We start from the raw sequence: 23,411 nt of genomic DNA, 5'->3' as shown, positions 1-23,411 counted from the left end.
GCAGTGTTATCTCCACCTGTCTCCCCAATTCCTCCCAAGCCATGTCAATTTGTTCAAAATCATGCAGCACACTTGACTCGTTTGGCCCAGGAGTTATCTTTAGTTAAAAAAAAAAAAAATCAACCTGTTTGCATGCTTTATTTTACCATGGGATTTCCCACTTGCTGCACAGTCAGAAAGGGTTCACTTTGAAGCAGCATTTCATTCCAGCACGTTTCAGAATACAAATGGCCCTGGTCATGCCCTAGGAAAAAAAAAAAAAAAAGCTTCTCTTACATGAGTCTTGGCCAAACTCCTAGTACTCAACCCCGCTGCCTCAGAGACTCACCTGTTTGGTCCCTTAATTCCCTCCTGCACCCTGCAAGATTTCATATGAGGCCATCGGTCAGTTTCAGAAGCCAGGGCAACACCCTAGCAAGAACTTAATACTGGTGAGGACACCTTCGATTGCAAACTCCTACACACCTAAAAATGTATAAATGAATGCCCACTGATAATCAAAAGCGGTTTTAAAAAGATCTATGTGAATTATTTGTTCTTCGAAGTTAGATTTGCTTAACAAACTTTAATGGGAAATAGAAGAGAAGGAGAGGTTTTCTGACTACAGAAATAGTCTGAAATCCTCCAGAAACAGAATATCAAGCAATAAAGAGAGGCCTAGAATCCAGCTTTAGTTAGAATTTCCTTGATCTGAAAATATTTATTGTGAATTGTTCCTTTTTGGCAATGCTGCAGTGAAAAAAAAAATTCTCCTCGAGAACATATATTTTGCAGTTACCTGAGAATGCCCATGTAATACTCTGAAGAATATCAATGCTTTATACTAATGTCTTTACTAGCTTGTCAGTCAGTCTCATGCCATCTGATACAGTTCCTGAGGACAGGAAAACCAAAGAATATAAGTAAACCTGATGTCCTCTGGTATTTCATTTTGTAAAACGTTAAATGTTCTGGGGGCCACTCAAATTTTCTATGTACCAGTTAAGCAAGCTATGAACTGAATTAAATCTGAAATATAAATCTAAACAATACTTCTGCAGCACAGCAAACTACACTGTCAGCCTTTAATAATCATGTGGACAATTTGTGGATAGAAATTCACATGAATGAAGTCTTCACTGTTTTTGGTTCTCCACAGCTAGCACAAGTGCAGGTTACTTTCTCGGCTAAGGATCATTTGACAGATTTGTCATAATAATGTTAAATACACAGACAACACAAAACAGCACAAGAATTTCATTTTTTTAGATCTCAGAAGAGGAAAAATAAGCTATTATAAACAAGTAAACATTAACTGATTAATTTATTCCAATTTCTGTAAACCAGTGTTTCTGGTTATTTAAAAATAGGTGTTAACAGATAAAAGATTTGCTACATACCATTTTTATAAGCTGGTTTTCTACTTACCTTTGTCTGTTTTATTTGTATCAAGCTGCGAGGTCTGATTTAAAACAAACCTGCAAAATAACAAATAAGAATCTTAGAGCCATCATCCTGCTTAGGACCCAGTAACTATTTGATGACATATCAGCAAAGCACCAAGTGAGGCGTTTATACACATGGAAGTATTTTATCTTGCCCCAAGTTGTAAGGATCAAAATCCAAAGTCACTTTCCCTCTCACACACACAGATATCAAGATGACTGGATAACTGTTATTATAATTAAAAAGGTGGGGAGAGACCCTGAGTATCTACAGACCTGACACACTTGACACAGTAACAAAAATGTACACAAGATATTTCTTGGATAAACTGTGTGAGCAGAGCAGGAAAATCATATAAAAAAGTCAGGGAAAACCCCTTGCCAACATCTTCAACGTCTGCTAAGCTATTTCCCTTGACTGCAGCAAGCAACTAACTGAAAGAATAAATTCAATACCTGGATGTAAATGGAAAATGGGATGAAATGCAACATGGGTTTACCAAAGGTAGATCATGCCAAACTAACTTGATATCTTTCTTTGAAAAGACCTGATTTTTTTAGACAGAAATGCAGTAGATCTAATCTATTTGGACTTCATTAAAGCTTTTGATACAGTCCCACATGGGACACGGGATATAATTAGTTAAACTGGAGCAGATGAGAATTAGTACAAGAATTGTAAAAGACAAGTTGTGCCTAAAGGAGAACTATTGGGCTGGAGGGTGGTTACTAGTGGAGTTCCTCAAGGTCCAGTTTTGGGACTGATCTTATTTAACAGTTTTATTAATGAGGTTATTACAAAAAGTGGGAGCCTGTTAATGAAACTTGCTGATGACACAAAGTTGGAAGGCACTGTCAATACAGGAGGATCACAATATTGTACAAGAAGAATTTGGATGGCCTAGAGTATCAGTGCGATTGTATAACTGAGTTGCCTGTGCTGGTGGGGGACCGGACTCAGTGGTCAAGAGAGTTTTAGTCCTGGGTCTTATATTCCTAAACGTCATGTTTAGAGCTTTAGCCAGTTACTTGCAAGGGTCAGGAAAGAATCTGCCCCCCCCACGCAAATGCATTTAGGGGGGCTGTTCCCCCCCCCCCCCTTACTGTAAAACATCAGAGATGGTCACATCTGGAGATGGGACACCAGACAGGATGAGCCTCTGCTCTTAGACAGAAAAGAGAATTCTCTTTCAGATGCTCAGTCAAACTGATTGCTATATTCCGGATCAGAAAGAAATTTTTCATAAGGTCATATTGGCAGGGATCTTGGAGGATTTTTCACTTTCCTCTGCAACATGGTGAGCTGGGTACTTGCTAGGATCTCCTCGGCATATCTCAACAAATCAACTCCCTGTCATTGCAGGGGCTTTAGTGCACCTCAGTCCCTCCTGTTCTCTGCCTGTGGCACACAATATTTTATTCTAATCCAGGTTATTGTGCTCAATATAGGCATAACCAGGTGGGGTTTAGTAATATACAGGAGGTCAGACTAGATGATCTATCTGGTGGTCCCTTCTGGGACTCTATGAATCTGACTCTATTAAAGAAGACAAGGAAGCAAGTGGGGAAAGTGAGAACAATTTTTCTAAACCATTTAGAAGAATCACTAACCTTTTTGAGACCAAGTGCTGAAGGACATCAGAGCTGGGCCACACTAAGGCCTTGTCTTCACTAGGAAAATTGTGTTTTTAAGGTGTTGGCTAACACCCCTTAGAGTTTTATTCTTGACCAGCTAACCTGTTAAAATCCTAGTATAGACCAGGCAAATTGTAGTCTTAACACGTGTTGGTTAACATGTTTTACCTAACACATTAAAAATACACCTTCCCCTCAGTGTAGATGTGGCTTCAAAGGGCTTTGGCTTGGCTGATTTAGTTAAAGTGATTCAGATAAGTCACTTCTCTTCCCTGCTCATCCCCTCCAACCAGACTCCAGCCCCGAACTACCCAAATATAATTTTATGAACCCCTGTGATTTGAAACTGGGTCATATCCCCTTTAATCCCATTTTGGACTGCACAGATTAAACAATTCTACCAAAAGAGCTCTAGATAGGGTTACCATACATCCGGGTTTTCCTGAACATTTCCTCTTTTTTGATCCTCCGCCTTCTGTCTGGGCAGATTTTTCGAATAAGAGGAAATGTCCACGATTTTTGCGAAGCAGACACTGCAGCTCAGAAAGAGCTGGCTCCAGATCTGGATTAATCCCTGCACTGCAGCCACCCGCTCCCACCCACTCAAGCCCTGGCTCCCAGCCCTGGAAAGGGGAAGAGGCAAAGAGGCACTGATGGACAACTGGAGCTGTTTCCCAGGCCTGCACCAGTCGCCCTGCCTGTGTGTGACAGGAAATGCCACTGCCCCCCAACTCGAGACTGAGGCTGCAAGTACCCGCTCCAACACCCCCAGGTACCCCTCCCAGTACACAACCCCTCCTGCACCCCCAACACTCCCTCCCAGTACCCACACCCCAAATACCCCCTCCTGTACCCTCCAAACCCCCTTCCAATACACTGACCCCTCCAGCACCCCCCAAATACCCCCTGCACCTCCAAATACCCCCTCCCGTACACACACCCCTCCAGCACCCCCCAAATGCCCCTCCCAGGACACACACCCTTCCCATACCGCCCAAATACCCACTCCCAGTAGACACCCCTCCAACTGTACCTTCTCCTCCAGCTCCCCCTTCCCACTCCCCCACCCCCCGACAGTGTCCTCTTTTTGGGAACCTGAAAGATGGTAACCCTAGACGTAGAGTAAATCAAGACAGTAATGAATACAAAACATTCCCTCCATTCAAATCCTATGGCTTGACACTGTTACAGCCTGTCTTCACTATGAAGACAACAGAGTTTAAAGGTGACGAACAATATTTTTAAAAATTGAGCTTATAACTTTTTCTTCTTTTATGCTATATGGAGAAAGTCCAGAAGGCTGTTCTCTCCCTTTTTTCCTGCTTTATATTGTTTGAAATGCTGATGTCTTGTCAGATAATATACTCTGGTTTCGCTAGTGGGCCTTTCAGAAGACTCAAGGACATATGTGTGAACTCTCACATCGTGACTGGAGAGCAAAGGTGTGGAATATTTAGCAAAGACTTACCCAAAATTATAAAGCAAGTCACTGAAATTAAATAAAAACACAAAACCAGAGTTTTAAGGATATATCTTTACTGCACAGTTAACTTTGGCTCTTACTTGGGTGTTGCCCCTAACCTCCCTCCCAGCCACACAACCCTCTCACCTGAGTTTAGTGATGCTTTAAACCCAGGCTAGCTGGCCTGACTGGTGAGGATATAAGCTACAGCTCAGGTGCTGCTTTCACTCAGGCTGGTAACCCAGTCACTTTGCAGCGAGAACACAGGCTAAATCACTCAATTGCTGAGAGTCATCTAATGTCTTCCCCCAGTTCCCCTTGTATGCCCAGAAGGACAGAAAAGTTCTCCCACAATTCACTGGGAAAAGAATCAAAAAGACTGATTCAATTTACTGTACCACAAAAAAAATGGCATGTGCCCCCAGAAGTCCTAGCAACACACACCATTGAGGACACGTTAATTTGGGTATGGCTTTGCAGTGTGGCTCCTCACACCAGGCTATGCTTACCTGGGTCCTCATACACAGGTGCTGATCACTTCAGCTATCTCTGCAGTGAAGAAATCCCTCTAGGATATGTCTACACAGCAACTAGACACCCACGGCTGGCCTGTGCCTACTGACTTGGGATCACGGGGCTTGGGCTGCAGGATTGTTTCATTGCTGTGTAGGCTCCTGTACTCCAACACCCTTCTTACCTCTCAGGGTTTTAGAGCCCGGGCTCCAGACCAAACTCGTATGTCTACACAACAATGAAGCAGCCCCACTACCCAAGCCCTGCAAGCCTGAGTTGGCTCTTTGCAGTGTAGACATACTCTTAGACAACTTAACTAAAAGTCCCTTTCCCCATCATACTTCCCTCAAGGCTGGACAGAATTTAATTCCTAATGATAAAAAAGGAGAGGAGTGGGGGAGGTGTTTTTGTTGTTGTTATTAAATTAAAAACTTTTCAGGCCTTGATTATCCATCATAAAGCAGCAAGAAAGGGCACCAGCCTTGCAGGTTATTTATAATAACTCTTATGCTCAACTGTGGCCCAAACATGTTATTAGCAAGTATGATCCACTTGTGTAGACAGTGCAACTAGGTTATAATCAGATTTTTAAAATGCTTTAGTCCAAGTCTCTTGCTTTCATAACGTGAATGTGTCTTACACATTCAGAAGCCCAACAGCTGGCATCAAAATAAGTAGACACTAAAGTAAAACTTTGCACTTTGGCCATGTCCTCAAAGAGCCACAGTAGCTCCAACCATGTTTCTCTGACCAGTACAAACAGGAATTTTTATTGCTAAGAACCATACAATAGAATCTTCAAATCTTTTGACCACACTACTTAGGGAAACATTAGCAATAACTGTACTTAAAATGTGTCTGTAAGTAGCAGGTTTCTGATCTAAATGTGAACAGAACATAGTCCTCTGAAGAAAGACAATATAGTTTAGTTCTCAAATTAGCCTGTATAAAATAGCAAAAAAGGTATGTAAAATTAAAATGTATACATTTCTCTTGAGGATTTTGATTTTCCTTAAAAGATAGAAGATCTTTTGCAGTCCCCAAATCAAAAGCACATTAGAAGTCTTTCAGGAACAAAATTGAAGTACTATAATCTGTAATGTATTGGTATACTACTACAGTAGGAATATTCAACCAGGAAACAAGGGGTCTGCAGAGAAATAATGGTAATAAAAACAGCAAACACACACCTACAAGCTAGAGAAAACAAAAAACCGCAGGATTCCCAACAAAGACAAATGTTTTAAGACAAAAATAGGATCAGTAGATCACCAGAAAAGCTAAAAGATTCATTATGCTATTTGTTCACAAACTGCAGTCCACAAAGTAGTGACTGGTCACACAGCAGTTACCAAAAAACCCTTTCCCAATATAATGTTCCCAAATGAGGAATTGCTGGGATTCTCACAGGGATGTTCAGAGATTTAAGGCCATTGCAATCATCTTCTAGCCAGACCTGCTATATAGAAAGGTCAAAGAATTTTATCCAGTAATTCCTGGATCAAGCTCACATCCTATGGTTCAGCTTCAGTATATTTTATAGAAAGATATCTAATCCTGATGTAAAGATTTCAAATGATGGAGAATTCACCACAGATCTTGGTAAATTGTTCCAAAAGCTAATTTCCCTAACTTAAAAAAAATCTGCATTTTGTTTCTAATCTGAATTTATCTTCTTTCAGTTTCCAGTCACTGACTCTTATTATGCCTTTGTCTGCTATTATCAGATATCTCCCTGTCTACTTACTTACAGGCTGTGATCAAGTCACCTCTTAACCTTCTCTTTGAAAAGCTGGCAGTTGTGAGTGGAAAGAGAAGTCATCCCTGCAACCATGAATGGGAGGGATGGTAATTCACAAATCTCTCTAATAAAATCTGTTTCATGCTATGAATTTTTGAGAAGCACTGGACTATGCTATTGTGGCCTGTGTAAAGGCTATGATGAATCTACATTGATTAAACAGAAGCCTGCAGTGCTCCTGTCAACACTTTATATTTTTTCTGAGGGAATCATCTATCTTCATATCTGTTTATTCCACCAGGAAGGAGCCCTTTCCCAAATGAATTCTTGTCATTTGCTAAGGAATCTACTGCTGCATCCACCTTTGATATTTGCAACTGCTGATCCTAGGCATACACTACAAACTTTTTCTGAATTATATTGATCAGGGGTGTGATGAGGTGTGATTTTGACTGACAGCTGACCTGGCAAAAACCCTGACCATAGACACAGCTATCCCAGCAAAACTGCACTTTTGCCAGTATAACTTATTTCACTTGGAAGGAGGGGTGGCCCAGAATAAGCAATAATAGGAAAAGCACAGTTTTATCAGTATAAACTACATCCACGCTAGGAGAGCTCTGCCAGCATAGCATACCAGTGTTGCTATACCAGCAAAGCCTTCCAAGTGTAGTCCTGATCTCAGACACTTTCTGGAGTTTACAAGACTTCATTATCTGTTAGGTATGAAATTTACACTCAGTAGGATTTTCCCACTCCAAAATTATAATCGGAGAAATGCAAGTTAAAAAAACTTACTTATCAGAAGGAAAAGATTTCACCATGTTCACTTTCTGGCTTTCACTTGTTGCAGGCCTGAAGTATTAGAGTCTTACCATCATCTTAAAGAGATCTGAAGACCTTAAGAACTAAGGTGAGAAGGATTGGGAGAAAGAACAGAGTGTATACACACTAGGAGAGTACTAGCTAAATCCCAGCTTCCCCACCTAGGGAAGTATGAAGTATATAACCACCTCATGAGGTACTCCTCTTCCCACTTATGTAACTGCCTCTGAAATGGATTGAAAAAAGTAGCACTTATCTGAGGCCAGTCATTTCTGAGTCAGTTACTATAACTGACTCAGCAGTTGGACTGAGTATGTGTACTCATCAGATTGCAATCACTCACATAGGCAATCGGCAAGGCTAACTAGCTCTGTATGAGGTACACAGCTTCCTGTTCCTTTTAAATGCTTACATAGTGAGGAACCCTGGATGATCTTTATGGTTCCATTCAGGAGTCTGAAATTACTTTATCCACATCCGATTCCTAAGACTAAAACTAGCACCCAGGGTGGAGCAATTTAGATCATTGGTTTACATCATGATCTGAACACATGATTTTTTAAAAATTGATTTAAATCAGGTTATGGCTTTGTAAAACTAATGTGATAACCTGTGCTACTGAAATGCAAAAGTTATAAAGAGCTAAATTATAAATGCTTTTTTTAGGGCTGTCAAGCGATTAAAAAATTTAATCACATTGTTAAACAATAACAGAATACCATTTATTTAAACATTTTTGGATGTTTTCTACATTTTCAAATATAATGATTTCAATTACAACACAGAATAGGCTCTAAAGTTTTCCACTGGTTTGTTTTTGAGTGTAGTTATATAACAAAAAAAATAAATCTACATTTGTAAGTTGCACTTTCCCGACAAAGAGATTGCACTACCGTACTTGTATGAGGCGAATTGACAAATACTATTTCTTTTGTTTATCATTTTTACAGTGCAAATATTTGTAATAAAAGAATATATTGATCAGGGGCGTGATTTCAATTACAACACAGAATACAATATATATGAAAATGTAGAAAACATCCAAAATATGTAATAAATTTCAATTGGTATTCTATTGTTTTAACAGTGCGATTAAAACTGCGATTAATCACAATAAATTTTTTAAATCGTGTTTAATTGTTTTGAGTTAATCACGTGAGTTAACTGCAATTAACTGACAGCCCTAGCTTTTTTATTTAAATGCCAGGAGTAGGCTATCTTATTTAAATTTTACAAAACTGCTAGAGGCAAAACAAAATATTGAAAATTGAAACACTGATCCTGCAAGCACTAAAAGGGATAAGTAACTTTATGAATTAACCCATTGACTTCAATTGGACTACTTGAGCTTAAAGTTAAGCATGTGCACAAAAGTGTTTGCAGTATCAGAAGCTAAAACTGTATTTTTATTTAACATTTCTCCTAGAGGCCAAAGGCCTCTACATTTGCTCAAGAAACCTTCCCTTATACTAAGGAGAAGAAAACCAGACTTAGACCAGGTCTACACTATAATCTTACACCGGTATAACAATGTCAGTCAGAATGTGAAAAATTCACACCCCTGAGCAACATAGTTATCCAGACCTATTCCCCTTTGTAGAGAGCACAATGGCAGCTATGTCAATGGGAGAAGCCCTCCTGTCAGATAGGTGTACATCTGCCCTTAGCTTCCTGAATCTGCTGCTAGATTTGGCCAGTCAAATGAGCTTTTGAGTCTAGAAGAAAACTAATCTCAGAGAAGTTTCAGAGTAGCAGCTGTGTTAGTCTGTATCCGCAAAAAGAAAAGAAGTACTTGTGGCACCTTAGAGACTAACAAATTTATTTGAGCATAAGCTTTCGTGAGCTACAGCTCACTTCATTGGCTGCTCAGAGAAGTTGCATTTATTCCTTTGTCCAATCACCCTAATTGAAGAACCGATAATACACATGCAAGCCTCACCACGGTTTTGGGGAGCTCTGCAATCTCTCAATTTTCTGGTCTTAGAGAAAGTTTTTATTTGCTGACAGTCCTAATCACAGATGGTGAAACAGTTCAAAGAGATGCCTCATGAGCACAAGAAACAAATAGAACTGATGGTAACAAAAAATGAAATAAAACAAAACATACCACCACCCAACTTCACAGCCTATACAGTCCAGACAAATAGATTACAAGTCCCCACATGCCAAAAAAGAAAAACAAAGCAGTGAAGAATTGTGTCTCTCAGTGAGAGGGAAAAAAGTAATTAAAGAAGCTATGAGGAATGAGGAATGAATGAAAAGATACGGAACAAGGACATGCACTTCATCAATTAAGATACTTACAGATATGGATATTTATTCCAAACTTATACAATGCTAGTAAAATGACTAAAAGAGCCCTCCCTCATGTCAGAAAGAAAGAAATCCCTAGTAGACTGTAGACTCTTAGATGGACAAACAGAATTTACTATTAAAAACAGAAATGGTTATTTTCTTCCCTCCGCATTCCTAAACAAACAAAAATATTCAATTTTAAGAAGTTTCTGTTAGAGAGGGTCGGGGAGGAAAGAGAACAGAATTCAAATACTATTTTTTAAAAAACTGTTTGGGCAGTATACAGTCAAAGCAATGAACAAGTAAATGACTGAACTGTAAGTGTACAAATGAAAATGGCAAAGTTTTAAAAACATTTTATTGCCTCAAACCCTTAACAGATTACATATGTGTATTTATTACTTGAAAGTTTACTTACTCTGCAAAAGAAAAACTGAAATGATTAGTGGTAATACTCCACAGAGTTAACACAGTATTTATTAAACAAAAATGTGTTTGCCACCTCTTGCTATGTCAGCGTCTGGGGTCTCTTACAATAAGAACTGCCATGTAGTAGGATTACATCAAAGATACAAGAAGCAATGCAATTCAATTCTTTACCTTTACCTTCACCTTCACCCCTGCCATCTTAAGTTACAAATTAGAGATATCACACTGATACTCGGTTGTATGTCTTTCAGCACCACCTTCTACCTTAGTTATCTTGACCAAGTAAACTAGCTGTCTCAATTTCCTTCATTTATATATCTCAAAACTAACAGCTTCTCTTGAACAAGGAAAGCTAACTCAAACATAATGCAAGTCTCTCTCTCCATTTCACTCCAATCCACAAGTTGCTTCCACTATATATAAGCTTGGCAACATCCTTTTTGCCCTAACCTTCTTTTAGGTCTATATGTCAGCAAAATTTCTCCAACACATTAGCAGTACGTGATAGTGGCATGACATGTCACCTGCTGAAATCTTCTCTCCTGTTTGAATTATAGAAAATTCCTTTTTCTATAGTATCACCAAGTCAAAGCTCTGTAATCTCCAGTATGCACAAACTACAGCTGTCCATCATCTCACATTTACAAAGCTGCATGAACATACAAACTCAACACAGAGAAAGACTTGGGCTATAGAGATCCTATTTTATTTCATGGACTTCATTCCATAGCAACAGCTATTATTAGGGTACCGTGTTTCCATTCCAAACCCCCATTTTCAGCTGCTTATAGGCTGAGAAGTTTTAGATTTGACCTCTGCCCCAAGGTGAATATTTCTGAAGCTTTTAGCAAGAACAGTTCAGCCATTTTTGAGGAACAGACATTTTCCCCATTACAAAAAAATAACATTGCAAGCACTTCTCTTAGATATTTAAAATCTGAAAACAAAACCTTCTTAATTAAGAAGTGCTTGAATGTTTGTGAAACAGTGCATGAGAAAAGAGTACTATCCAAGGGACAGGCTGGTACCGACAAACTGCTGCCCACCTAGCTTCCACTCCCCTCACTTCCTGCTCTGGTTTATATAACTGAGCTGCTAGGGCCAGGCAGAGTCTTGTTGATTATCCCCAGGCTGCAGGTGACAGGCTACAGACAGTCACTTAACGGGATATTAGCCTTTTCTCATGCACTCTTTCCCAGTGTTCCAGTGAAAAAGTTTTTATTTGAAAAACTGGACTTCATGCTTTGTTTTTTAAAAACAAAAGTGCATAAGTCAAGCTTATATATTCAAGCTTAACTTTTCCATTTCCTGACTTGCAGGCTTCACAGTTCAACTTTAAAAATATAAACTCCTCCCCCAACCCCAAAAGGGAAAACGCATTTTACTTATAATAGTTTGAGATCTTAAAACAGTTATTTCTTCATCAGCAACTACACTTTCACCAGGTGCTTACCCTATACATTTCAATCCATTCTGTCCCAACTATGCAATAAGATACATTCAGGTAGAACCCCTCATGTTTCAGTTGCAGGATCTGGCTTAAAAAAAAATCCACTAGACATTTTAGATTATTTTAATATCAACAATGAAGGCTTTGTCGGACTAAAACCCGCTGAAGGCTCATTCTTTGAAAAGTAAAATTATATTCTAGATACCAAATACATTCTGGAAGGATACTGAATTTTTTTCATTATTACTGGAGAGAGAAGACTTTTCTTTTGGGATGTTGTTTTCATTTGTCATTTTACAATGTGGAACTAGAAATAACTGCTTTTCTACAAAGAATGAATGACTGATTTACTAAAATTATATTTAGAACAGTCATATATTATCAAAAGATTCTAAAAATTCAAACTCTGAAAGAGCAATCCACTTACAGAAATGTGATTATAAAATAAAATTCTACTAACAAAGATCAAAGTTTATAAATAACTATATGGGAACATACATTCCCATTAAGCATCTAATTTCCTGAAAGGCAGGCCTTACAAAACATTTCAAATGATATATGAAAACAGTACATTAGGAGTTAAGTCATGTTGTTGCTGTAGCAGCAACGATTTCTAGTGGCCATTTTCTTTTCAGTTCTAATATGTGCCAATTCCAACACTTCTTGCTGCAATCTCTGTTTAAACCCAAAGGTGGCAATTGCTTTAATGCATGATCTCTTCAGCTATGTATACTCAGATTCCTTCTTCTGCATTACCTTCTTAAACCTAATGTACATTCTTAATAGTATTTCCTAATCACATATTGCATATCTGTATTTCACATGTAAAAATTATTTGGGTCAATAAAAGTCTAAAATTACTACATTTTGTGGACTAGTTTGCATCATATCAGTCAAAACTGGTAGACAATTAGAGCAGTATGATGGATATTTTAAATCTATGGTCTACAAAAATACAGGGAAAAAAAAGAAGCCTATTGAAAATGTGAACTAGATAGAGCTGAAATTTCAAGTCAAAGGCATTGCTACAACATAAACAGAATTGAGTACTACTATAATGTAAACTGTGAGTTATCTTTCCATCTGTTTAGGTTCTTATATAACTGCACCACTGTTTCCCGAATATCAGAGTATCGGAAGGACAGCAAAGGCAGGGAAAAGAAAGCTACTAAGGATGTTTAATTAAATGTTTATTGCACTTGTTTTTATTAGGAAAGATTTTTAGCCACCAATTTATATATGTGCATCACAGCACCACTATAGTAAGAAGTGATTATTAGATAAAATACATCCACACTAATCCAAAGTAGTGTCCACAGAACTGGGCATAGTAGATTGCAAATGACTGAGATGGAAGCTATTGCAGTTTAGTAATCACTGTACACTACTACAAAGGAGACAACTGACAGAGACTGAAGAAGAAGAAATAGTAAGGCTTAAGTAACCATTCACTTAAGAGAACATAATGGCATCTTCAGCAAGATAAATGTGTTTTAATTACAAAAATACATGTAATCTTTGTCTCTCATTTTACATTTTATAGAAAATTTCTGAATAAGGGGCAGGAAATTAAAATCTGCAACTATGGCGACGTCTATACGTACAGCACTGCAGCGGTACAGCTGTACTGGTACAGCTCATCTGGTGAAGACGCTCTATGCCGATGGGAGAGAGCTCTCCATCAGCATAAAAAACCCCACCTCCACTAGCAGTATAAACTCTGTCGATGAGAGCAGCTCACTCAAGCACTTATGCTGATCTAATGTATGTCGCTCATGGAGGTGGAATATTCACACCCCTGAGCAACATTAAGTTTTGCCAACATAGGCTGTAGTGTAGCCTAAGACTCCATATCTAACTCATGCAGACTTGACTTCTCAATATGGTGATTTAGAAAGATGAAGTCTATTGTCAGTTTTTCACCATCTTATCCTTTAAGGATTTTTAAAGTGTATTAGCTGTGCATGTGAAAATGTTGGTTTCAATGTTATTTTAAAATTCTACAGACTTTACAAATTGAATAGAAAAATGTGACCTAACAAACTTGAATACAAGATTAATATAATTCACACCGTCAGTCAATTTGGATTAACTTTCCTGAGTGTCCCCTTCTAGACAAGACTTCAATTTTCACTCATTTCCTTTACAGAAACTACCTCCTGCAAAAACTAGTACAAATTCAGTTTTACTACCTCTACAAGTTACATAGCTTGTTACTGTAAAGAACGTTCCAGAATTCCAACATATAATGCATAATTTCAAGAATCAACTATCAGATCATTCTTCACCGAGGAAAGTATTATTACAACTTATTTTGTCCAAATACAGAGAGCAAAGATCTCTGTATAGGATTCAATCACTGTCTATCAACAGTTTTAAAGATAGCCTGCAAAAAAATTTTTTTTAAAATGGACTTGTAAAAATTCTGCTCCTTTATAACTTATATCTAGTCTTCCCTAGTTTTTACAGGAGGAGATGGTCAGAATATGTTGAGAGCTCCATCATCTTAACTGAAAGAGTGCAAGTGTTAAATGTTTAAACAGACATCTTTTATCCAAAAGGTTAGTCACTGAGGTGAAACAGGTATTGAGTTATTAAGCAAGTCAAAATCCCTTTCTCTCCTCTCAGCTGCTCAACTTTCACCATTGGTTCTTGCAATATTATTTCACAAGTCCCCCAGGTGTCTCAGTTTCGAATCCTGATGTTAATATTGAATAAAAATACATTCATATCTTTTTTATATATCACAAAGTGGTAAAAAAGGTACAAGCCCATTTTTTTTTCCCCTTTTGCAGGTAATTTTTGAAATAAAGATGTTAGCCCCCAGCAAAAAAAAAAAAAAAAGGTGAAGAACAGTAAATCAAAAGGATCAGTTGGTCTTATTTGATCAAAGTTACGTAAAACACACACTTAAAAACAAGTGCAATAAACATTTAATTAAACATCCTTAGTAGCTTTCTTTTACACAGGTTTAAGTTCTATATTTTACCCTAGTCTTACCTTCAAAGTTCAACTTGGTTTCTAGTGAAGTTTCAAAAACAAGCTTTCTTCACCACTTTTTCAGTGTGTGCTATGCATGTCAGTCTTGCTCATCTCAAGGTGCTTTTCTGACTTTTCAATATAATACTGTGTCCTCTGTTTCACTTACAAATAATTCTGCCAGCCAAGCACTCCAACTCAATGAAGACTATGTTATTTACTTGTAAAGCCTCCTCTACACAATAAAGTTATACCAGTATATCCCAAGGTACAGTTAAACCAGTGCCGTAGCCTGTATGGACACTTGTTTCAGTTTAACTTCAACTGAAATAAGCCACTCAAATTAAAATAAAGTCTTGTCTGCACACAGAAGTTATACCACTAAGGATACTGATACAGTTAAACAGTACAATCCCATGCCATTATAGATGCATTTACAGCGGAATAAAAAAGCTTATGCTGTTATAGCTTATTTCCATATGGGAAGGGGAATAAGCTTTCCCAATATAAGGCATCTTTATATCAATATAACTGCATCCACACTAAGGGTTATTACTGGTATAAAATTAAATCCCTAACCAAAATAATTATATCTGTACAAAATCTGCACATAAACCAGTACAATATCATCTGAACAAAATTTGTACTAGTTTAACTATATTGGTTTAAAAAACAATTTATGTTAAACCAATGCAACTTTCCTATGTAAAGACTACCTACGTGACTATATTGTCTCATTGTCTAAAAAGATTGTCTCATTGTCTAAAAAAGGTCAAATAAAGACAAGAACTCAGATTCAAGCTTCTGACCTAGTCATTAACAAGGAATAACAAACAGGATGAAGTATGATAGAACTTAGACATGCAAGAGACCATAGAAAGACACAGAGAAGTGACTGGTCACAAGATCCTGGATCCACTAACTTGCATCAAGATAAACTAAAGACATATTTAAGACGTTCCTACTACTACTTTCCGATATAAGTCATTGCTGTACTCACTATGTGAGACTGTAAATAGATGATCCATGAGACAATTGTTCTATTAAAATGTGGACCTTCTGTAAACATTTGGGAACCCTTAAACTAGATCATTTTGTCCACCTCCTTGTAAATAAAGGATTGTTTTATATAGTACATTTTCTAGTGTTTTGTCCAGAATAGTTTTAGAAGAGCTGAAAAAAGGAGCTTTTACCACTTCCTTTGGAAATTTATTCTACTGCCTATACATTTCACCATCAGGTAGATTTTCTCATTCTCTTAATTTCCTCCTAATTCATAGTTATATTGCACACTACTACATAATAGTGAAAGTTTCTCACTCCTGCAGTGAGCTTCACAGAGGCAGATCCCTCTGCCCATAGTGTCTCTTTGACGTTAGTGTGCTCCACGTGGGGAAGAGGTCTTTCTGGGGAGAGTTCATTGGAAGATCGCAGGCTAATTAATTCTTCTCCCTCTTTACTGTTTACACCTTTCAAGTACTTGTAGGCACTGTTCCCTTCAAATCCCCTTTTACTTAGTCATCACTTAGACAAGCTATAAATATTTAGCTCCTTTAATTTTTATTCAAATTAATCCCTCCAGCCACATGATAATGATGAACAACAAATTAACTCTCTCAACCTCGCCAGTATGATTATGTTTAGTTCTGGATGTCAAATTAACATAATATTCCAGGTATGATTGTGCGAGCTGCCAGCTTACACTGCAAGCTCATGCTGTCCAGCTTGCTTTCCACTACCTATAGGTCTCTTTCAGAATTACTGCTTCCCAGGTTTCTTCCCACTATCAAGTATTTGTTTCTAATATTTTTTCCTTCCTGTGTATACAGCTGCACTTTTCCAAGTTACAGATATTTATATATTAGCTAGGTTTTGGTGAGGAAATTGATATCCCTCTTCCAATTTATGCATGATAATATCCCATTATGTGAAATTTACACAGGATGTTTCAAAGAAAAACATCACTGAAATAGGTTTCAGAGTAACAGCCGTGTTAGTCTGTATTCGCAAAAAGAAAAGGAGTACTTGTGGAGTAATTGGTTAGTCTCTAAGGTGCCACAAGTACTCCTTTTCTTATCACTGAGATAGGATAGACAAGAGACAAACTTCCACATGTTTCTGGCTAAGGTATATTACCAGAAGGCAAGGGGGGGGGGGGGGGGATTAGTGGCTAAGCGAAGAGAAGCTTGTCACCTATTGGATTAAGGGGAGATAGCAACAGACTCCAAAAGAACTCTGCTAGAAGAATGTTTCAACTCTGCTTTAGCTAAGATTGACGAAAATCCAGAACAGATGGGGAAAATCATATATTTTGCACTTCATTTTAGCTGTTCCCAGAATAACCCAATTAACTTCAGAATACAGACCGCAATGCCAGGTTTTTAACTGGAGGGAAAGTGATTCCAGATGAAGAATTATTTAGGTAGAAAATATTCCACTGTCTGGTGAGAGTACCTTGTCCTATCAGTATATAGCTTATGTAACCTGTGCCAAATGGACCAGAACCAAGAATCCTTTTGAAACAAACCAAAATGAGCACTCAGATTAAGAGAAAGGGCAACACTCACTTTGTCAGTGAGGCTTTTGACCACCTAAGCTTTAAAAATTGACTAAAAAGGCCAATCAGATGACAGTTCCAAGTAATTTATGCAGAGACATTACCTGAAATCTCCACAGTCTGTACCCTTAAAGTGAACCCAATCCTTGCAGGACACACCAGGACCCATAAAACAGGGGAGTTCATGGGAGCACTAATATAGCAAACACACTGACTGGCAGAAAGAAGGGAAAGCACCCATCTTTTTAGTAAAAAATCTGAATGGCTTCCCTTTCGGGATAGGAACAGCAGACAGCTCCTTTCCAACAAAAGAGGAAACACCGCTCCTTGTCCAGACAGAATCCAGATGAGGAATGGAGTACAGGGTGGGGAGGGGTCAGAGGCAAACTGCCCAATGATGGATCAGAAGGCAAAAGAAGAAAAGTTCTGAAGGGCAAAGATAAGGAAAACAGCCTCAGAACGGCTGAACATGATGGCTGTAAATGTGTTTAGATCATCTGCTGGCCCTGAAGTTGCCACCTCAGTATTTTCACCTGGGAATTTTGTAGCCCTAAGTTTGACTGTTAGTTTGTTAGTGTTATAACACTGCAAGTTAGGATTTTCAAGGGTAAATGTAGCGCTCCATATTATAGATTCATAGATACCAAGGTCAGAAGGGACCATTATGATCACCTAGTCCGACCTCCTGCACAACGCAGGCCACAGAACCTCACCCACCCACTCCTGCGAAAAACCTCTCACCTATGTCTGAGCTATTGAAGTCCTCAAATCGTGGTTTAAAGACTTCAAGGAGCAGAGAATCCTCCAGCAAGTGACCCGTGCCCCATGCTACAGAGGAAGACGAAAAACCTCCAGGGCCTCTTCCAATCTGCCCTGGAGGAAAATTCTTTCCTGACCCCAGATATGGCGATCAGCTAAACCCTGAGCATATGGGCAAGATTCACCAGCCAGATACCCAGGAAAGAATTTTCTGTATTAGTTTCTAGGTAGGGTCCAGAAGTATCATATCTGATACAGAATGCTCAGAGAATGCTTCGGCAAATTAATCCTTCCTGTTTAAACGCTTTAGGGATGTAAAGACTCCAAAACACATTCCAACAGTATCTGGAATGTATTTTAGAGTGGGTTACTTTGTCAATCTGAAACCAGAAATAGTTCTGAATACTTTTACATTTCCCATTTATTTAAGCTCAAACATCTTCTGCAGAGCCAATGAAATCCTACAGTTGTTATCTATAAGTCTGGTGAAGGAAGAATACAGAAAAGCTTAAGGAATGTTTAGGGACTTAATAAGTCTGGCTTCTTCACTAAATTCATAAAACCAACTGAAACCAAATCTCCTTGAATAAGTCAAAGAAGTGACATTAGGAGGACAGGCCAGCTTCTTTAAATCTTTTTCTGATTTAAGAATATTATAAACAAAGGTACAGCCAGGGTACTAGTATGCCACCTGAAAATTTCTTGAAGATTGACAATATTTAGAAAAGAAGCTGACATCAAAGTGTCTTTCTCAACTCTATTAGTTAGTATTGCTCCCAGGTGTGCATCCTTAAGTTTACCACCAGGCTTTGTGTCTGTGTCAGAGGATAAAGGACAAGACTCTAGAGAGAAAAAGAAGAGAGGTAAGTATCTTTGAATGAGTAGTGCTGTCCCCAGATGACATTCAAGGGAAGCTAAATTTGAGCAAAGAATGTCACTGACAAATGCTTGTGCTTCATAGCACCGCTTTGATTTCTCAGTACCCTCCCAATTAAACTGTTCCTTAACATCAAGCATTTTTCTTTACTAGATTCCTTGGATGACACAATCTACTTTAAGAAAAAGAATTAAGGCTAATGAAGCTGTATGAATTGAAAAAACATGAAGATATGAGCATATGTTGTTTCAATTTAATTTGCTGGTTCCTTGAATTTGTTGCAAGAAGAAACTCTGAAAATCTGACCTGAACAATACTAAAAAACAAACTGCTGGGTCAGGAAAGACCCTCACCATAAAGAAAAGTTTGCTCAAATTTTCAAACACAGCCTGGTCTGAGGCAACAAGGAAACATTTTTGAAACAGCTCCTCTCAAAGCTATTTCAATTTTCTCCTAGATTAGCCTAGAACCTTGTTCCATCACTGTCATTTTGAAAAAGCTCAACTTGAGGTGCCCACAACACTGGCAGACTACTTTTAAAGTTCTTCCAGGTCTATCTACACTGGGCTTAAAACCAAGTTAACGTACAATGTATAAATAATGTTCCACTTGGTCAACTTTTCATCAGTTTGGCCATCCAATGTTAAAGACCATTTTAGAGCCCAGAACTATTTTTAAAACAAGGTTTTAACAGCTGAACTTACCAACTAAACCACGCCAAAACCAATTTAGCTGAAACAATGTTTAAACAGTTTATCAATTCTTCAGTTGAGCTATACAGTGTCTTAATACTTCTTCACACATCAATCCTTCTAATCTCTTGGTCAACTTTGTTGCACTTGTCCAAATTCTCTCTAGTTTCTTTCTAATATGAAGTGCTCAGAAATGAACATATTAGACTATACCTAGAATAATCATTTCAGTTTTATTTATATTCAAGAGTTAAGACAAATTAACTAACAGTGTGAAGTTAATATGCATAAATTAAAGCATATTAGTTCACTGTGGCTTAATCTCAAGGAAGATTCATTGGTAACTTCAACGCTGCTTCCCCCAGGACCCTCAAACTTTTAAAACCTCCTAATTCTAGGGCAGAGCTAAGTGGAATCAGCCTTCTCAATCTCCTCCACATCAGTCAGATCTAAAAAGAATCAACAGTACGCTCATTATGGAAGGTTGCAGCCACTTTCCTTCTTGGAGGATCAGGCTGAGATAACAACCCCTTTTGACTTGTAGGTTATTAGTCCATTAGGGGCCAATTAAATTTGATCACTGCCAACAAAGAAAGCACCCTGCAGGGCCCCTCTTTCTGGCTGCAGAGGGCTGAGTAAGGCTCCCTCCAGGCCCATTACTCAAGCTCCAGAGACTGACCATGCAGGATTTGGACTACAAACCTCTTCTTGGTACTATGCCCAGGTGACAAATCTAACAATAAACAAACCAAAGATTTGGGCTTTAAGCAGGAATTACTGGGTGAAATTTGGTGGCCTATGTTATACAGGAGGACAGATTATATGATTGTAATGGTCTCTTCTGGCCTTAAAAATCTATGAAAGTACCTGTATGGTATTTTTGTAAATATTGTGACACTTCAGTTCTACTAGAGCTCAGATGGTGTCTTCCAAGTTGTTTCCATTATTGATTCTGCCCCTTGTGCAGATCTCTGTGTGCATGTTGATGCACATTGCTGCTAGTGCAATGGTGGAAAGCAGTGATAACCTTCCAGAAAACTATAGCTGAGGAGCTGTGCTAAGAAAGGCAAATTTTTATTTTGTAGGTGAAAGCTATTTCTTTAACTGCATTTTCTTCCTAGAATTCACATGTTGGCGTCTGTCCAGGACACAGTCCAGAAGGTCCTCTCTAGTCCATCAAGTTTCCCCGAGTTGCCTGTGCCATCTCTGTAGCAGTAGAACCCACAGTGAATTTACCAGGCAATCAAAGGAAAACCAATGGGTAAATATTACCTCCTGGAAAGTTTAAATGTAAGGCCTTTATGGAGGAAGGGATGGCTAACTCTGCTTAGGATGTAAATCATGTTCCTTCTTTTCTCCCGCTGGGATCTGGCTCATCGGAACTACTGCTAAGACAACTCCCTGAGAAGTCTGCCAATCCCACCCCACAGTATTTACACTGCTATAGTGTCCAATACATCCTAGGCTTTGTACATATAGGAAGACAATCCTGTCCCAAAGCATTTATTATCTAATAAATTTTAAAAAGCCAACAGACAGACGAAAGTTGTGGAAAGGATACTACACAGTCAAAACTGTCAGGATGATGACTGGCACTGTCTTATTTGATTATACACAGAAAAACATGGAACGATCACCAACTGTCTTGCTGCTTTGACACAGTTAGTTCTTAAGTTTGATTTGTAAATACACAAAATATCCCCAACTACTGTTATATCCATTCCTATGGAATATGGTCTAGATGAAGCTCTGTAAAGTGGGTGAATAACTCGCTGAAAGACCGTACTGACTAGTTTTCAATAGTTCAGTCAAACTAGGAGCACCTATCAAGTGGGGTTTCTTAAGGGGTCTGTCTTAGGTCCGGTACCAATTCAATATTTTCATTAATGATTTGGATGATGGAATGGAGAGTATGATTATAAAATTTTCAGATGGCACCTAGCTGGGAGGGATTGCAAGCACTCTAGAGGATGGGATTAGAATTCAGGATCATCTTGATAAATTGGAGAATTGCTCTGACATTATAGTAATTAAGACAAAAAGTAAACTAGCTGGGAAGCAGCACTGCAGAAAAGGATCCAGGTTATAGTGGATCACAGTTTGAACGAGTCAACACTGAGATGCTGTGACAACGAAGGCGAATGTATTAAGAGGAGTATCAGATGTAAGACATGGGAAATAACTGTTCTGCTCTGTTCAGCACTGGTGATGCCTCAGCTGCAGTACTGTGTCCTATTTTTGGGCACCACACTTTAGGAAGGATGTGAACAACTTGGAGATCCAGAGGAAAGCAACAAAAATGATAAGAGGTTTAGAAAATATGACATGAGGAAAGGCTGAAAGAACTGGGCATTTTTAGAGGACACTCAAGAGAGGACATGATAACAGTCTTTCAAATAGATAAATAATTATTATAAACTGTTCTCTAGGTCCACCAAGGGTAGGACAAGAAGTAATTGGCTTAGTTTGCAGCAAGAAGATTCAAAATAGATATCAAAAAGTTTTTCCTAACCATAAGGATAGTTAAGCACTACAACAGGTTACCTAGAGAGGTTGTGGAATCCCTGTCATTTGAGGTTTCTAAGAACAGGTTAGATGAACACCTTTCAGGGATTGTCTAAGTATACTTCACTCCCCTACACTGAGGCAGGATTGACTAGAGATGACTTCATCAGGTCCCTTCAGGCCCTATATTTCTATGATTCTCCATCTCCAACCCACCCATTCTTTATAACTAACCTGGGCTAATTCACCAGTGCCTTCTTTCTTTCTTCTACTTCAGGAAAGTGGTGAGAGTACAATGTCAGTCTCTTGCCAACTGCTCTTTCTAAAAATGCCATCTATCTGGTGACTTGTTTTTCACTGCACAGAAGACAGGACAAAGTTTTCAAAACAAGTTTAGAATTTGTCAGCTTCAGTGCAATGTTCCTATAAAGTGTACTAAATCTGTCTTATTGGGTTCTGCAATTTTTCAGAGCTCTAATCAAGTACAGAAAAGATCAGGAGGACAAAGTACACACACAAATGTGGGATAGAACAGGGAAGAAATAAACTGCAATAACCATTGCTGCCATCCACAGATTCAATGCACCAAGGTGCAGGGCATAAGCACAGAGGGGGAGATGATATCTCTCTTGTTGTTGTGCTTTTGCACTCAGACCAGTACTGGCAATGTATATACAATACCTGAAGCATTTTCGTGTGAGGACACAAACCTGATCTACATTAGGAAAATTTTCTAAAAATTTCCCACTATGCCCAGAACTGGTCTTAGTAACATTAGGACAAAGTTTAATTGATATGGTGGTATAAAGAGGTCCAGCTGTAGGAACTGTGTATACACAAGGGTCTATACAACTGTGTCTATACATTCTAAAATGCCACAAAGTACAATTAACAAGATTGGTCAGTTACCATTCCCTTCCAACAGCTACAGCAGACAGAACTTAAAATTTAACATACACCCTCTATTCAGAAGCTTAACACAAAAGATGGAGCCCCAAAAGGGTCAGCCCAGCCTTCCTGGCACCTCAAGTTGTTGGGTAGGAGCGCAGTGTGCTTTGGACAGTTCCTAGGTAGAAATCCCAGCATCCTCCCTTCCCAGGAGCTGGACAACACAAAGTAGCTAAACTTTTCACCGGACAACATAAGCATCATCTCTTCAGTTTACCACAATTTACCATAAAATTTAATTATTTTAATTTTATACAGATTGGCTTTGTTAAGGAATACCTAATTTTTCTTCCATTTTGAAAGTATAAAAGTTTAATAAT

At 38.4% G+C, this 23,411-nt stretch overlaps 1 protein-coding gene across 17 annotated transcripts in view; it reads right to left on the bottom strand.

Annotated features, from left to right (window-relative positions):
- ZNF644 (zinc finger protein 644) overlaps window positions 1-23,411 on the bottom strand; it is a 76,111-nt gene that overhangs the window by 44,905 nt on the left and 7,795 nt on the right. For 5 of the 17 annotated variants that reach the window (XM_043552573.1, XM_043552569.1, XM_037907593.2 and 2 more), the window contains exon 2: window positions 1,408-1,457. In XM_043552573.1, the coding sequence (XP_043408508.1) occupies window positions 1,408-1,457 (50 nt within the window). Of the gene's footprint in view, window positions 1-124; window positions 245-328; window positions 466-778; window positions 875-1,407; window positions 1,458-23,411 lie in introns of those variants that run through there. The other 12 variants (XM_037907580.2, XM_043552570.1, XM_043552571.1 and 9 more) reach the window with 7 other exon arrangements.

Source organism: Chelonia mydas, chromosome 8, assembly GCF_015237465.2.
Source record: "Chelonia mydas isolate rCheMyd1 chromosome 8, rCheMyd1.pri.v2, whole genome shotgun sequence".
In the NCBI taxonomy this organism is placed as follows: domain Eukaryota; kingdom Metazoa; phylum Chordata; order Testudines; family Cheloniidae; genus Chelonia; species Chelonia mydas.
Note: the sequence above shows the minus strand (reverse complement) of the source record. Positions and strands in the feature narration are given on the sequence as shown.